Source organism: Artemia franciscana, chromosome 8, assembly GCF_032884065.1.
Source record: "Artemia franciscana chromosome 8, ASM3288406v1, whole genome shotgun sequence".
Taxonomy (NCBI): Eukaryota; Metazoa; Arthropoda; class Branchiopoda; order Anostraca; family Artemiidae; genus Artemia; species Artemia franciscana.
In genome coordinates, this window is record NC_088870.1 from 19,436,299 (window position 1) to 19,454,822 (window position 18,524).

At 34.3% G+C, this 18,524-nt stretch overlaps 1 protein-coding gene across 1 annotated transcript in view; it reads left to right on the forward strand.

The window, feature by feature from the left end:
• The window catches only part of LOC136030098 (trypsin-like), a 40,159-nt gene extending 26,960 nt beyond the window's left edge, over window positions 1–13,199 (forward strand). Inside the window, exons 4-6 of the mRNA XM_065708766.1 lie at window positions 916–1,026; window positions 8,438–8,590; window positions 12,954–13,199. Of these exons, the coding sequence (XP_065564838.1) occupies window positions 916–1,026; window positions 8,438–8,590; window positions 12,954–13,145 (456 nt within the window). The 3' untranslated portion in view covers window positions 13,146–13,199. The remainder of the gene's footprint in view (window positions 1–915; window positions 1,027–8,437; window positions 8,591–12,953) is intronic.
• The last annotated feature ends 5,325 nt before the right edge of the window (window positions 13,200–18,524 follow it).

Below are 18,524 nucleotides of genomic sequence, written 5' to 3' on the forward strand. Positions count from 1 at the left end.
TTTAAGAATACTATTATTGGGGTATTTTCACTGAAAACGCTTTTTTTAGTATTTTCATTGAAAGAATTGAAAAATACGGCAATTTTTGCCTCGATATTAAAAAACACCCTTTGACCCCCTCCTCCCCCAGATTTCATGAATTGAGGCTGCTGACCTTAAAGATCTAGTATTACTTGATATAAACTCAAAGCCACATGGCCTCATTTTTTTAATTTATATTTTATGAAGTTAAATACTGTACATTTTTGAAGGTGGTTTAACTACGTCACAATTGCAATTATTTTTGGGAAAACTAGATGGCATAGAGGCTTTTTGATTAAAAATGACTACTGCCAGAATTGGCAGTACAGTCTATGTTTGAAAATTCTCACAATTGTCTGTCACATCATGGCCAAAATTGACCAAGTTAGTTTGGCCATGTAACTTGAGTGTCTTATTTTGTGTTGTAAAAGAAGAGGAGAGGACATAAAAAGAATCTTGGCAATTATCGGTTAAATAGTAGTATTATCAAGGTATCTTCTTTTTATATTACCAATAAATTTTGTCAAGGAAAAATGTGAATTAAAAATAAGAAAGAAAGGTTTATTAAAAGCAAAACGTGATCAAGAAAAGAGTGTAAAGAGTTAAAAGAGGAAAGGAACAAAAGGAGAAAGAGAAAAAAAAAATAACTAAAGACTCGCTTACATTTCAGGAATGTCTACGGGTATGGAATGCTGCAACAAGTTTTTTCTTTAGTATTTTCCGTGCTTTAATAGTATTATTTCAGTAGTTTTAATACTATACTTAAGTCTTAAAATATCCTGCCATACCATTGGGAAAATGTTTCCTGCATATATAAAACTATATAAGTTTTAAAAAGACAATGTTTTTTTTCGAGCATCCGAATTTTACTTGCTCTAATTTCTGTATCTTTAGCTCGCAGCCCCTTTTCTTCTTGGAAAGGTCAATACGGTTGAACTTCCAGAGAGTTGCAGTAAACGCGAAGATGATCAGAATTGCACAGTCTTTGGCTGGGGAGCAACATCGGTAACGTATATTTTTCTCCATCAAAAGCTATGTATTTACTTATTGCTTTCTTTTCACAGGGTCACTTCGTATGGAAGGGGTGGTCGTAACTCTTTATTTCTGGTCAATTTGGAAATTACAGCCGTAAGCCCTTAGGCCAAGAAGAACCTAATGTATAAAAATTCTGGGGCCGTGCTCCCCCTGAAAAATAGGGCCTGAAAATGAACCAGGATAATAGTATGTGTTATCTTCAAGTTTGATGTGCTTCATTCATTTTAATTTACGTGCGTTTTGGGTTTCACCTATTCACTGACATAATTTCTGGCCTTTAGAAGCTTGAATTGTCATATTACTTTATTGTTCATTTTACGCTCCCAAATAATGGTTCCAGCAATAGCTGGAACTTAGTAAGTGGTTAACCTCAGCTTATTGTAAATGAAAGTTTAAAAATAGGTTCCTAAGAAGCTGTCTATAGAAAAAATCCCAATAATCATTGATTCAGAAATAAGAAATCTTATTCAGGTGAATCAAAATAATTTGCAATTATGAATTTTTTTTCGAACTCTGGAAAAGCCTGAATACCCTAAAACATGATGTCGAATTGAAATAAAAAGTACATAATCAAAATCGCTGTCGCTGAACATCCTGAACTGTGGACTTCCAGTCCCCTCCCCTTGAAAACATAGAAAAATAGGTTTTTTTTAATCATTAGCATGAGTATCCATCTTTTTCCGTCAGTTCTAGAAGGTTGCTGAGAAATTTTAGAGATATGGTCAACGGCTCATTTGAAGAGCTAATGCACATACATAAGTACGTACTTTCTATAGATTTCTTTTGTGACAGTGCCAGAACAGAGGGCCGTATGGCACTTTTGGTGTCATTTCTAGAATGGAGAAGGCTAGGAAGCATGAAGATTACACTTTCTAAACTTTTAACTGGAGGCTTACTGTCTCCCATCAGGGTTGCATCATTCTAGTAAAGAGCAAACCATCAACCGAAATTTTTAAACATGTTTTCAAAGAAATTATACAGTGAAAAAAAGTAGTTGATGTTAATGCAGAGATATTAACTATTGTAAGGATGTGGTAGAATAATAAGTTTTAATTATTAAACTGCGTTTTGTCAATTCCGAAAGGGCCCAAAGCCCCTCAATAATGATGTAGCTTTTCAAAGTGAAAAGTGCACACCTTTGAAATCGATATCGTTGCAAAACCGTAGTACATAAGTTTACTGTCCCACGCCTGAAAAAATAAGACAATTGAATTTTTCAGTAATCGTGACGTGCCACTTTTCTCCTCCCAGTGCAAGCAGGCTAGTGGAAAATCGTAGAGATGCGGCTAAGGGCTCCATTACTGTGTTAGCTTCTTTGACTACAATGAATTCCTTTTGAAACCGATCTTTTTTCTTTCTTTTGCATTTCCCGGCGACTAATACATTTTGCAGAATTGTCAGCTAACAATTCTTGTTGGCTAACACATTCGTTTCCACGGGCTACCAGATAATTAGCAGCTAACAAGAAAGCCTGCAATCTTTACTCTTGTATACGTTTCAGGCATAATATGAAAATGTGATATGTGCAAAATATGCCAATAGTGATATCTAAGTGCATTATTCTAGTTTTGTATATACACTTTTAAAACTAAAAACACCAAAAATTTAAATAAAATAGCTAATATTTTCTGTTAAAAGTAAAGAGCTGAGTTGAAGCAAAAAAAAAAGAAAATTACTGCTTCGCACCTTTGCAACGTATAATGTCAAAATTTGTACCAATAGACCGACTGATGATATTTGACTATGTTTGTAGGATTATGCAAAACTACAGTTTTACTAAGAGCACAACACAATACAGTCTTATTTTTGTATACTAGCAGGAAAAAGCGTTTTAAGATATCTTTACTGTATGAAAATAAAGCACTCTTGTTTCTTATGCTTTCAGTAAAGCCCTAACTATGCATAATCCTTTAAACATAGGAAAACATCGTCAGTAGATTTGCATGTACTGTATCTGAAAAATGTTAGTTTATTTGGACATATTTTTCATAGGCTGCAAGGCAATAATTTTTGTTCGTTTTAAGTTCGTTCTTTACTTCCATAAGAAAGGCTTTTCTTTTAAAATCTTAATCTTGCAACAGGCCAATTTATCAAATGACAAATTTAATTTTGAGCCAATTTGATTTATATAAATGGTGAAATCAGAGATAAATTTGGGAAATCATATTCGGAACTTTGATTTTATTATTTAAAATTATCGGCCACTCTTTCAATCAAAAACCGAAAGAGTTACCTATAATTTTCCATATAAAATAGTATCAAGTCTCGGATTGAAACTTCGTAAATTCTTAATTCAGACAGTGAGTTTCTGTTTTCTGAGCCCAAAGGTGATTTATATGACTGAGGAACAACATCGATGAAGCTTATATTCTCTGTGCATATAAACTAGTATCACAATAGTGATTATAGTAAACATGGTTTATCTTGATTAAAAAAAGGACATAATTATAAATGATTTATAGCTCTAGCGACACCCTTACATGCCTCTAGTCTTAATAATTATTGTTGTTTGACTGAAACTGGTCTTAAAAGACTTTAAATATTGCATGGTGGTCAGATGGAGCTCAACGTTCCAACCTACAAATATACTTAGATAACTTCGAAGACCACACTGCCTTACCATGACGAAAGTAAAACAGTTCAAAATAGGGATGAAACCTTTTTATTGACAGTGAACAGATACAAAATTTAACTGGATATTTCGAACACATATACAGTGTTCATCATCAGGAGTAAAACTCAGTTTTACAGCAGTTTTACTGCTGATGATGAACACTGTATATGTGTTCGAAATATCCAGTTAAATTTTGTATCTGTTCACTGTCAATAAAAAGGTTTCATCCCTATTTTGAACTGTTTTACTTACAAATATACTTATGAAGATAATTAGTGCGAGTAACTTCAAGACAAGAAGCATTATATACTTCCAATGGTAAACCATAAACTTGCAGAAAATTCACACAGTTGTTAGGTTAAAACACGTCTGTCTCGCATCAAGTAGAGTAAGGAAGCAGATAAATTGCAAAGGGCTGATATCTCAGGGTTTGACTTTTCAGGTACCCTATTAGGACTATTTCAGTCTACTGCACCCCTGGAAACAAGACAACTAGGCGCAATCAAAGATCTGATGCAGGAGATACACAGTGAAGGAATAGAGCCATCTAGGAGGAGAGTTTTATAACTCCAAGAGATGTTTATTTCCTAGGCGAAGGGTTTTATAAATTTTAATAGCTCCCACTTTTCAGAATAAGACGAGATGAGCCAATTCTATTCACAGGGGGGGGGGGATCAGGATGAGAGATCCAAGCATAAATAAATTATTTCAAATGCAATAATTTTCAACCAGTCAATTGAGAAATATTCTTCAGTTAGTAGAAAAACAAAGAATTGAAATCAAACATTTGTTTTGTTAATTCATTTTAAGCCTTATTGCCCTACAAGCAAACTCTTCCTGAGTTCTTAAGCGTTCAAACTTCTTATTTTATTTTTTTAGACCAAACAGAATGAGAAAACAATCGGGGAGATGGAATTTCCTATAGAAACTTTTTAGACACCATAATACTGTGGTCGTCACGTGCACATTCCTTATGCGGATAAATTTAGTTTTCAGAATAAAAAAAAAAAATGACCGACAAAGGCTTTTCAACTGTTGGCCATACATTCTGCGTCCTAATGTTATTTACTTGTTTTCATTTGGTTTTCAGATTTGAAAAACAACTAAACATATTTTTACACCATTTAGTGGAATTAATCTATATAAAGTTTTCCAAAAAGCAAGTTTTCTAAAGAAAAACAAAGAGTTGAAATAAAACCTGAAACAAGCAGAAATAAAGTCATATAATAATACAAGCTTAAAATGAACAAGCAATACTGTGAGTGAATAAAAGAAACCCAAAACGAAAGAGATTGAGACGAACAATTGCGTCAAACCTAAGGATAACAGATATTTCTACGGATGGATAGATGAGTTCTAAAATGAACAGAAATGAATATTCAAGTCGAACTTTAAGCAAACAAAAATTGCGCTAAATAAAAACGGAACTACTGACCTCCTAAACCCTCCAAAGGCCAGAGTGTCATTTACATTTTACTAAAAACAAAAGGTATTTTAAACAGTTTCTGTTTCGCTTCATTGAGGTCTATCCGGCGGTGTTTAAATGCCCTATGAGTTTCAAGACTATCACAGAAGAATTAAATTTGAAGCCAGTTTTTGGTGTCTCAAATAGAAACAGCCAAAATTAGAACTAATTGTCCTTGGTCAGTTTTGAACTTGCTGCCACAAATCCATGAGTCAATGGGAACTTAATGTAAAAAAATGAGTTGGGCCAAAGGAGGCCGAAAAAACTCTCTCAAAGATTTAGAAAACCACAGGTAAGTTTTTCCTTACTAGCTTCAAAGTTAGATGTAAACAGGGCCAATAGAACTGAAATGTTTTGAAAATAATCCGAAACGTTTTGACCTTTCATATATGCTTAACAGAATGGCTATCTCAGAATTTTGATTGGATGTGTTTGAAGAAGTGAAGGATATGGTGGGGGGCTGGTTGTTCCTCAAATCACTTTCACCTATTAAAAAGGGCACTAACCCTCTCGAATCAAATGAACCCTTTTCGAAATTCCTACAGTATCTCCTTCTATACGAAGTGTCCTGGTCTAAAAAAAAAAATGAATAAATGAATAACAAATTATGCCCGCATCACTCTTTACTTAGGCAGCGCTATTGCGCTGCCTATGATATACTTTAGATTAGTTTTGCTTAAATACAAGATAAAAAATTCTCCATCAGCGCTAAAGCAACTTAAGTTCAAGCTTTTGTAATTTTAATTTACTAATGATGCAAAACTGAACATCTTCCTGGCATCCAGTCCTAAATCTTAACTACGAATGGGGGTCACAGTTTGGATGCCACAAAATTGCAGAAAATAATAGAACTTACCAAATTCAGCGCTCTTTGGAGAAATTCGGATGACGAATCCTGAATCATCTTTTCTTACCTTCTCTACATCTTTTCTTTTTTCAAATTTTTACAAACATAATTCCGAATAATCTTTGCAAAACTAATTCTTTTCACGAATTTTTGACACATCAGGGGAGGGAGGGGGGCATTGCGACCAATTACTTTGCCTTCGAATTATCTATACTTAACAAACGTTTTGTTGTGAAGTACGAAAAGTTAAGGCCTAATTTTGAACTATGGCACTTCAGAATCCATTTGATCGGCATTATAATTAGAAATATGAAAACGTGAATATTTGGTTTCTCATTTTTATTAACCAGAAAAAGATTTTTGATTTAATTGAGCATAGCATTTCAATTAGTTAGCCTTATATCAAACTCCGAATGGACAATATTTTGATAAGTGCATTCTGCCAAGTTTAGCAGCCTTGGCATTAGTTCTCCTAAATCTTTATGTACCTTCCTCCATCCTACTCCACCTGAGATGACCCTGGCTACTATTAAACTTCTCGGGAATCTTGTATCTAGTCATCCTAGGCTGAATCTTTGCGTTTCTATTATAGCTAAACCAACACAATCCTCCATTTCCCACCTTGACCTCTTTAATAAATTTACCTATCCCTTTTGCCATTTCCCTCCGCATTTTTGTGCAATGCGTCAGATCGTTGCTGCAATATGTCTGTATCCGGTGCCGAACTTTGCCCATTCCAGCAAAACTTCCGATAAAATTGAATAAAATCAAAAGCGTGCCCTAAAAACTGTTTATAAACAGGGTAAAATGGCTTAATCTTACCTGATAAAAAAAGAGGCTCAACTGATGACTTTAAAGTAGAGAAGGATTATACTTTGTTCAAACTTCTGAAAATCAGCACTTGTTAATAATTAAACACATATATTTTCCCTGGTTTCCACAATCCCCTTGAACCTCCTCGAATGGTATCCTTCAGGGTCCACATTTATGCTTGTAAAGAAAAGTTGAAGGAAGTTTGATACCCTCGGTAACTAGGCACCTCAACAATAAACCCCCTTTCCCCCTTATTTTGTAGGCCCATTTCCACGCTTCGTGCTTTTTGTCTGCTTTAAAATTCTTTACATCACAAAAAGGGCTTTTCTTATATTTGGTTTTCAGTTGATTGCAGAATTATTAACTAGCTGTTTTTTCTTTTTTCATTGTTACTATTTTTGCATTTGTTACCTCTCTTTAACATTTTATCCTCCTCTCCTTGTTTTTCAAGCTTCTTTACCTATTATCTCCCTTTTCTTGTTTCGACCTCTTTTATAGTTCATTAGCAGGTTAATCTTTTTAATTTTTACTCTTTTTTTAACTATTATATGCATAGACAAGTCTGTGCTTTAGGTTAGTTGGTGTTATCAAGCTCTCTGTTTTATTTTGTTTGCCATAGAAAAAAAATCCTGCAAATTTTGTCTGGGATAACGATATTTTTCAGTAAACCTTATAATGCCTAAGTTGCTTTGGTCCCACACAAAAAAAAGAACATCCTGCTAGGGAAGGGGTCGAAAATATAAAAAGTGCAATTTGGTTCGGGTTTTTCTAAAAGAACGTTTCTCCGAGAGTCATTTAGAGCTGTCTTGAAGATATTTCTATTCCCTTGCCCCTCCCTGTTTACAAACATGTGTGTTTGAAACTTATATCTGAAAATTCTTTGATGGGAACAATAAACGAATACATGTTTTCGAGATATCATTTGTTTTAGAAAATGATTAAAAACCAGAGTTAGACGAGACAAACCCTAGAGCGACTAAGAAGAAAGGTATTTCCTTAAAAACGAGGGCCCTTAAGATGAGGTCCCTTTGTAGAATTTTAGAAACCAACTGCACTAAATTTGACTCGTAATTACCTCTTTTCTCTTGATAGATTCGCATAAATGGCACTAAGCCCCCCCCCCCTCACACACACAAATTAGTCTTGCTTTCAGCACACCGAATTTATGGATATACCCTATCTTATACAATCCTAATAAGGGGGATTAATGCCAGATTTGCCTCTCACTCAATCGGACTATCCGTCTTGGCTACGGGCGACGGACTATCCGTCCTAATTTATACAATTAGCCATGGTTTGACGACCACAGCTACTTGATTTTGATTCAGTCCCTTGTTGACCAAATGAGACACAGAAAACGGACTGACGAAACCGATCCGATAAAATCGGACTGATGAAATCTGCTTAGTTTCTCGGGGTGGCGCATGTCTATTAGTTTGACAAAAACCTCACAAAATATATTTTTATTTTCGCATCAGAGATAAAGGCTGAATACTCCCTATATGACACAAATCTGTCCAGTGAGTAAATTACAGCTGAAAATTTCAAGATCTTAAATTTTTAGTTCAAGACCTTCTCCTCACCTACTTCGATTTTTAAGCAAGTTACAACATAATTTCTTTTTACTTCATTCTCATTTTAGGAATCTGGAAGAGTTGTGAAAGAACTTCAAAAAGTGAAAGTTCCTTTGTTTGATAAAAAAAGTTGTTCTACTGCATATTCAACCTTGAATTACACATTAGATGACACCATGCTCTGTGCAGGCACTAAAGAAGGAGGTAAAGATTCCTGTCAGGTAAGCAATAAAAAACAAAAAAAGACATTATAAAAAAATAATAGAGTTTTAGGGCGTCCCAATCAAATTATTACGACTAATTTGATCCCTAACTTCTATTCCCCCTTTGAATAAAAAAGAAGAAAAAAAACATCAAATCAAGGGAAATAGAAGTTAGGGGGAATAGAAGTTAAAAAAGAAAAAATAAAAAAGAAGAAAAAGAACATCAAATCAAGGGAAATAAAAGTTATGGGGAATAGAAGATAAAAAAGAATAAAAAAGAAAAAAAAAGAACATCAAATCAAGGGAAAAAGCTCCAAGGGAACAGACTACTATATTACGAGCTAAAATAACGATTTACGATGCTGTACCTTTTCGGTCAATGAATCAGTCAATCAATTTATTGTATTAAACGAATACAGATTACAAGTAAAATTTTGGTCCCAGAAAAAGGCTTATGCGGGGGAGGTAAACAAACAGATAAAGTTAAAAAAAAGCAAGAGCTAAGAGCTCATATGGCACTTGTGATGAGGTCGGAAGAGCCAAGAGCCAAGAGCTTATATGTTAATGAGCTCTAGCGAAATTCTCAGAATAAATAGATTGCTTTAAAAGGAAAATCAGAGGCTTAATGCCGGTCGGGAATTAAAATAAGAGCTCTGAGTCACGAGGTCCTTCTAAATATCAAAATTCATCAAGATCATACCTCAATTTTTCTAATTTTTCCTCTCCCTTCAGCCCCACAGATAGTCGAATCGGGGAAAACGACTTTATCAAGTCAATTTGTGCAGCTCCCTGACACGCGTACCAATTTCCATCGTCCTCGCACGTCCAGAATCACCAAACTCACCAAAACACTGAACCCCACCACTGAACACTCCACCAAAGAGAACAGATCCAGTCCAGTTACGTCAATCACGTATCTACGACATTTATGAGCGTTTTCCAAGATTTCCGGTTTCCCTCTCCAACTCCCCCCAATGTCAAAAGATCTGGTCGGGATTTGAAATAAGAGCTCTGAGACACGAGTTCCTTCTAAATATCAAATTTCATTAAGATCCGGTCACCCGTTCTTAAGTTAAAAATACCTCAATTTTTCTCATTTTCCAAATTAACAACCCCCAGCTCCCTCAAATAGAACGGATCTGTACCAATTATGTCAATCTCGTATCTATCTTATTCTTCCGATCAAGTTTCATCCCGATCTCTCCACTCTAAGGGTTTTCCAAGATTTCCGGTTTCCAAGATTTCTGTTTCCCCCTCCAAACCTGTATGTCCCCGGATCCAATTCGAACTGAAAATGGAGCATCTGAGACATAAAATTCTACTATATATCAAGTTTCATTAAGATCCGATCACCCATTCGTAAGATGCCTTGATTTTCGCGTTTTCCAAGAATCCCGGTTTCCCCCTCCAACTCCCTTCAATGTCACCAGATCTGGTCGAGATTTAAAATGAGAGTTCTAAAGCTCAAGATCCTTCTAGATATCAAATTTCATTAAGATTTGATCACCCGTTCGTAAGTTACAAATACCTCGTTTTTTCTAATTTTCCAAATTACCCCCCCCCCCCAACTCCACCAAAGAGAGCGGATCCGGTCCGGTTATGTCAGTCACCTATCTTGGACTTGTGCTTATTCTTTCCATCTAGTTTCATCCTAATCTCTCCGCTTTAAGCGTTTTCCATGATTTCCGCACCCCCCTAATGACACTGGATCCGGTCGGGATTTAAAATAAGAGATCTGAGTTTCAAGGTCCTTCTAAATATGAAATTTCATTAAGATACGATTACTCTTTCGTAAGCCAAAAATACCTCATTTTTTCTATTTTTTTTAGAATTAACCCTCCCCCCAACTCCCCCAAAGAGAGCAGATCCGTTCCGTTTATGTCAATCCCGTATCTAGGACTTGTGCTTATTTTTCCGACCAAGTTTCATCCCGATCCCTCCACTCTAAGCGTTTTCCAAGATTTTAGGTCCGCCCTCTCCTCAACCTTCTCCTTCACCGGATCCGGTCGGGATTTAAAATAAGAGCTCTGAGACACGATATCCTTCTAAACATCAAATTTCATAAAGATCCGATCACTCCTTCGTTAATTAAAAATACCTCATTTTTAATTTTTCAGAATTAACCCTCCTCCCCAACTCCCCCAAAGAGAGCTGATCCGTTCCGGTTATTTCAATCACGTATCTAGGACTTAAGATTATTTTTACCACCAAGTTTCATCCCGATCCCTCCACTCTGAGCGTTTTCCAAGATTTTAGGTTCCCCCAACTCCCAACAATGTCACCGGATCCAGTCGGGATTCAAAATAAGAGCTCTGAGACACGATATCCTTCCAAAAATCAAATTTCATTAAGATCCGATCACTCCCCCCTCAATTCCCCCCAATGTCACCGGATCCAGTCGGGATTTAAAATAAGAGTTTTGAGACAGAATATTCTTCCAAACTTCAAACTTCATTAAGATCCGATCACTCCTTCGTAAGTTAAAAATATCTCATTTTTTTCTAATTTTCAGAATTACCCCCCCCCCAACTCCCCAAAACAGAGCAGATCCGTTCCGGTTATGTCAATCACGTATCTAGGACTTCTGCTAATTTTTCCCACCAAATTTCATCCCTATCCTTCCATTCTAAGCGTTTTCAAAGATTTTTAGGTCCCCCCAGCTCCCCCCAATGTGACCGGATCTCGTCGGGATTTAAAATAAGAGCTCTGAGACACGGTATCCTTTCATATATCAAATTTCATTAAGATCCGACCCCCCCCCCCCCGTTCGTAAGTTAAGAATACTTCATTTTTTCTATTTTTTTCCGAATTGACTGACCCCCCACTCCTCCCCAGATGGCCAAATCGCAAAAACGACTATTTCTAATTTAATCTGGTCCGGTCCCTGATATGCCTGCCAAATTTCATTGTTCTAGCTTACCTGGAACCTAAAGTAGGAAAACCGGGACAGACAGACCGACAAAATTTGCGATCGCTATTTGTCACTTGGTTAATACCAAGTGCCATAAAAATGTAGGGATATAAATTGAAAATGGAAAGAGATAGGATATGGAAAAGCGGAGAAAGTATAGGAAATAGAAACTGAAAGAATAAACAGATTAGCGTTAAGAAAAAAAAAGCATTACTAAAAAACAATTCAAGGTTAGCACTGGGAGCGATTGAATTCCATGGAGAACTACCACACACTGTGATCGATTTTAAAGTCTTAGCAATTGGCATGTAAAAGAGAAGAAAGCAATGCTACATACCATACCAGATCGAATTGCAATAAAAAACAGGTTTGATTAATTTGTCTAAAAAAGAAAGAGAAGAGACAATATAAATACTTGAAAAAACTCGAAAATTCGTTAACTCGGGGAGTGCTATCAAACTATTGGAATCTTTGAAGAAGGTTCAGATCTGGGATAAGGTGACTGAAATTAATTAAAAGAGATTTCTTGCTTCAGCCATGCCGTTAAGGAACACTAATCACTCACTCATCTTATTTAGAAGATTTAGGGCAAAAGAAAGGGGTGGAACCGAGGGCAGAGCCCTGCGGTACATCTTTTTTTTTAGAACAGAAATTGAGAAAGCAAATAGTAATTCACTCGAACTCTAGAAACGGTCACTAAGAAAGACGTTAAACTCGTCACGGGCAATTTCAAACACTCTGAAGAAACACAATTTTTAAGAAGGATCTTGTGATCAAGTGTGTCGATTGCTTTCAAAGGGTATAAGAAGAGATCGAAGGTATGAAGACCTCAAGAGAATCTATTGAACAACTCGGTGGGCTACTATCAACGAGTGTAGGTTACAAAATCAAGTGGTAAATCCATTTTCATCAAAGTTTATTTTAACAAATTGAGACTTGATTTCTTTAAAAATGGCTTACTTCTAACGCTTTCCACATTTTGTTCTTTTTCATCTTGAATTGACTTCTTTGTATCCTATTAATAGCCATCCTCTTCTTTTTTCGTGTCATCTTCACTGTTTTTCTTTTACTATGGCATAACATATTGCTTTTGGGTAGATAAATATTATTTTCTTATCTCCACAGAATACGCCTCACAAGCACAAAAAGTGTAAAGAAAAGTAAGCAGTAATGATACATGCTTTGTTCATACTATTCTTCAGATGTCCAATGAATCGGTGTATATGCCACCTAATTTTTCCGATTAACCATAAAAATATAGTAATAACCTTTTCTTGCATTCAAAGACTACAAGAAAATACTTACCAGAAAAGAAATTGAGGATATTATAAGACCATAATTATTAAATTATTCACTCTTTTTTTTTATTGAACTGTGTTTAATTTTTTATGCAAGCACAAATGTAGTAAGACTTAGTGCCATATCGGTTGCCACGGCTTCATAAAATATGTTGTAAATTTTTTTTTTCAGGGAGACAGTGGAGGACCTTTAGTTTGTGGTAAGGTTCTCACTGGAGTGGTTTCCTGGGGATACGGCTGTGCTCGGGCTGGTTATCCAGGAATATATGCAAAAGTTTGCAAATTTGTCAAATGGATCAAGAGTATCACCCACTCAAACGAACTTGAATTATTGATTGGATCACAAATAATATTCAATCAATGACAAAAGATTATTGCTTTGTCTTGATTTATGCTGGAAATTAAATTTTAAATATTTGTTGTAGTCTAATTTGACGTTCAGGACTGAAAAGGAATAAACCCAAATGTGATTTTTATTTTATCTCCGTTCTGCTTTCAGTTTGTGATTTTTCTTTAGTTCTCCATTTTCTGTTTATTTGTGACGTTGCCTTTTAAAGTCACCATAGCATTTCAATATTCACTATTGTATACAAATATAGTTCCCTTTTTCTGAGGGGTACCTTGTTGCTTATACAGAGACGATATTTAACCATATGTTTTTCTTCATTGAATGTAATTGGCCTTAAATCCCTTTCCTTAGTTCCTTAGTTTTGTCGTGATTGGCCAGTTCCATTTTACATTTTTCATCCATCCAACTTCGTTGTTTTTCTACGCTTTCATTTAACTTCGTCTCTGTACGTATTAAATAAAAAAAACTAATTTTTTTAGCTGAAAGTAAGGAGCGACATTAAAACTTAAAACGAACAGAAATTACTCCGTATATAAAATGGTTTGTCCCCTCCGCAATGCCTCGCTCTTTACGCTAAAGCTTTTAATTGTTTTAAAAAGCAGAATTGTGACAAAGAGTCAAGTTTTTAATTGTTTTAAAAAGTAGAATTGTGACAAAGAATCAAACTTTAGCGTAAAGAGCGAGGGATTGCGGAGGGGACAAACCATTTTATATACGGAGTAATTTCTGTTCGTTTTAAGTTTTAATGTCGCTCCTTACTTTCAGCTAAAAAAATTAGTTTTTTTTTTTTATTTAATTTCTGAACGTTTTTGAATTAATGCATGTTTGGTTTTGGCTCTCCGCACATAAATTATTAAAATGAAATTTGTATATTAATTCTTTTTTTGGCTAAATGGCTTTCTCTTAGTTTTGATCAGACGATTTTGAGAAATAAGGGGTGGAGAAGGAGGCCTAGTTGCCCTCCAATTTTTCGGTTGCTTAAAAAGGCAACTAGAACTTTTAATTTTTATCGAACGTTTTTATTAGTAAAAATTATACGTAACTTATAAATTAGCAACTTACGTAACAAACTTTCATAATCTTATATTTTTATTATGTATACAAGGGGGTTTGTATCCTCGTTAATACCTCGCTCTTTACACTAAATCTTAAGTTTTGTCCCAATTCTTTAAGAATGACCCCTGAATCAGAAAGGCCGTAGAATAAATAGTTGAAATTACTAAAAATACTTTAGCATAAAGAGCGAGGTATTTATCTCCTCCTAAATACCTCGCTCTTTATGCTAAAGTATTTTTAGAACCCCTCATATGCGTTATAATCTCTGTTCGTTTTAAGTTTCAATGCTACTCCTTCCTTTCATTTGAAAAAACGTTTTCATGTTTATTTTTCATTGTTTTCTTATAGTAATGCTAGAAAATCATGCGCCCTTTTCCTTGAATTTTTCTTCCCCCATGACAGATTCCTCCAAGGAAAGATCCTCCAACATAGCCCCCTCCCCTCAGCCCCATCCCCCAAACAAAATAAAATCCCCCTGAAAACGTCTGTACACTTCCCAATAACCATTACTATATGTAAACACTGGTCAAAGTTTGTAACTTGCAGCCCCTCCCCCAGGGATTGTGGGGGAGTAAATCATCCCCAAATACATAGTTATTATGGTTTTCGACTATGCTGATCAAAATTTTGATCCGTTGACATTGGGAAAAAAATGAGCGTGGGAGGGGGCCTAGATGCCCTCCAATTTTTTTGGTCACTTAAAAAGGGCACTAGAACTTTTCATTTCCGTTAGAATGAGCCCTCTTGCGACATTTTAGGACCGCTTGGTCGATACGATGACCCCTGGGAAAAAAAAACAAATAAACACGCACCCGTGATTTGTCTTCTGGCAAAAAATACAAAATTCCACATTTTTGTAGATAGGAGCTTGAAACTTCTACAGTAGGGTTCTCTGATACGCTGAATCTGATGGTGTGATTTTCGTTAAGATTATATGACTTTTAGGGGGTGTTTCCCCCTATTTTCTTAAATAAGGCAAATTTTCTCAGGCTCGTAACTTTTGATGGGTAAGACTAAACTTGATGAAACTTATATATTTAAAATCAGCATTAAAATGGATTCTTTTGGTGTAGCTATTGATATCAAAATTCAATTTTTCAGAGTTTTGGTTACTATTGAGCTGGGTCGCTCCTTACTACAGTTCGTTACCACGAGCTGTTTGATAAAAAAATAGTAATAAAAAAAAAATCAAATCGTACCAACACCTTGATTATAGCTCGTGGTTGGCCATTAAATTGTTTTTAAAACGTTGTCAAGAACTAGCCTGTTCTTATCTTTGTTTAAGTAATGGTACGTTTTATTAGCGTTAAGAGTAACATACGACATTTTACTCCAAGATTTGCAAAACACCAATTCTACGGAATAATTACGGTTATGAATGGTTAACATCACAAGTGTCTGACAAATGTTGGAACTATGAAGGGTCAGAAGGCATGTATGTAGGTTTGTAAGTGTGAATTGTTCACTGATCATGCCATTAAAAGTTAAAGCAAAACAACACGAGGTTAAAAAACAGCTTTATTTTTTATGTAATGATGTAATGTAATTATTTTGTTATGGAATGATGAAGAGGTTTAAAAAGAAGATTTCAATTTTAGAATTATCTAGTCGGTAATAAGATTTAGGAAAAGAGTGGAAACACGATTTAAATGTCCCAATAAAATAATAAAACTGTGGACTTCAACTTATTCATAATGAAATTTTACCAATTACCGACATTTAGCTAGCGCCAATTTGAGCCAATCAACTATTTCATAGAATTTCCTGATTGGCTCAAATTTGCGCTAGCTAAATCTCAGTATAAGTAAAATCTCATTGCGAATGGGCTTTCAGTTATATAATTATAGTCTTTAATTTCCGCTAAAAACCGGTATAATTTTAACGAAGAGTTTTAATAATTAACACATTTAACAAATCATGTTATTTAACGCGACTTAATAATAATTTACTACTACTACTCCTACTGCCAACAAACCACAGCACCAAGCCACCTGGCCAACATAGCTACATATGCTCCTCCTCCATCCCAAACGGTTCAAAGCCTCCCTCTTTACACCCCCGAGGAAGTTCCCAATTTCCATAAAATCTTTCTTTACGGACATCTTCCCATCCCAAACTGTCATTCTTCATCCACAGAACGCGCCCTAGCTATCTCAATCTTTTTTCTCATTGTAGCGCCAGAAAGCAGGATTGAACCACACTTTTCGCACAGACTACTGCTTGAAATACGGTCAGTCAGTCAGGTACCCAAAACAATCCGTAGGAAATCCCTCAGAAAAAGATCTAACAAATCTTCCCCCGTTTTCCGGAGCGCCCGTGCCTCAGAACCATTATTTGGCCATTGTCATCACTGTAATTTCCAGTATTCTAATCTTGGTTTGCACACTTATCTTCCTATTCTTCCAAACTTTTTCAATTGTGAAATACACCCTGATCCTTGACTGTTCTACTTCTAACATCTTCACTGCACCCGCCGTCTTTACTAATAATACTACCAAGGTAAGTGAAGCTATCCACTTGAATGATCTTTTCGCTACCCAACGTCACCTTTTCATCTTCACTAATTTCTAACCTTAGCTACTTAACATCAATTTTCAAACATATTCTAGCACCCTGAACTCACAAAACCTCTAAAAGTTCATTCATTTTGCTCACACTTTCATCTAGGATGCTTAAATCATCAGCATAACTCAAGTCCAGGAAAGTTTTTCTTCCCAATTTGATTCCATATTTTTCCCATTGCCTCTCCTGTGCTCCTTAAGGCAAAACCCATCAAAAGGATAAAACAAAACCCTGCTCAACTCCTGATTTTGTACAAAAACCAGTTATTAGCCTCATTTTCAACCCTAATAATAATTTGCGTTCATATCTACTACATTAGCAATTAAAAGGCTCGAAAACGAGCTTTAGACTTTGTAATTAGTTTCTAATTTTCGTTATTATTTAGTAAGTAATGAAATTTAGAATAAGTGGTGGGAAAATGATTTATATATCGCTCAGTGGCGATCTAATACTCACTAAAAAAAGGAATACTTTTCGCATGTAATTTTAATAATGAACAATTCTAAAAAATCATGCAATTAGCTTAATACTCCTTAAAGTCCTATGGAAAGTGAAAATAAAGTCTGATCGTCTGAATTATTATTATCACTTGTTGGAAACCAGTCTTCGCACACAAAAAATGACAGCACTACAAAAAAAAAAGAAAAAGAAAAAAGAGCCCTATACTTTCTAGGACGAATTGGTAAGTGCTAACTTACATAATCATGTAAATCTTTATACTTCCAAATACAGTTATCAAGTTTTCGTTAGTAGCATATATAAAGTTAAAAAAGAAATATGGGTGCAAAAATCCGTAAGAAATAAGCTAAAATGATGTAGTACTAAACAGCTTAATAAGGTGCAGCTTTCTTCGGCGAGTGCCGCTACCATTTGGACTCAACAATTTGTTACTTGAATATACATATATATATATATAAATATATATATATATATATATATATATATATATATATATATATATATATATATATATATATATATATATATATATATATATACATACATATATATATATATATTATATATATATATATATATATATATATATATATATATATATATATATACACATATATATATATATATATTATATATATATATATATATTATATATATATATATATATATATATATATATATATATATATATATATATATATATATATATATATATATATATATATATATATATATATATATATATAATATATATATATATATATATAATATATATATATATATATTATATATATATATATATATATATATATATATATACACATATATATATATATATTATATATATATATATATATATTATATATATATATATATATATATATATATATATATATATATATATATATATATATATATATATATATATATATATATATATATATATATATATATATATATATATATATATATATATATATATATATATATATATATATATATATTAAATGCAGCGACAAAGAAAAAATTTGTTCAAGGCTCACTGACAATAAGCCAAGTCAGATGAAACAAGAGATGGACCTGGCGAGACAGCCCCACGAGTAATCCCACGAAAACACTTTTATTTCAAAAAATACTAAAACAAGAAAAACATTCACATTTTTTGAGACTTAAAATTAAAGTGCGTTGTGATCATGGAATATCAAAGGACGGCTTTTATCTCATGACGGTCCTATAATTTCATTTTCAGCCTTAAAAACTGCAGTTTTCCCTAGAAGCAATAAAAGAACTGTTTATAATTATTAGTACACTTTGAAA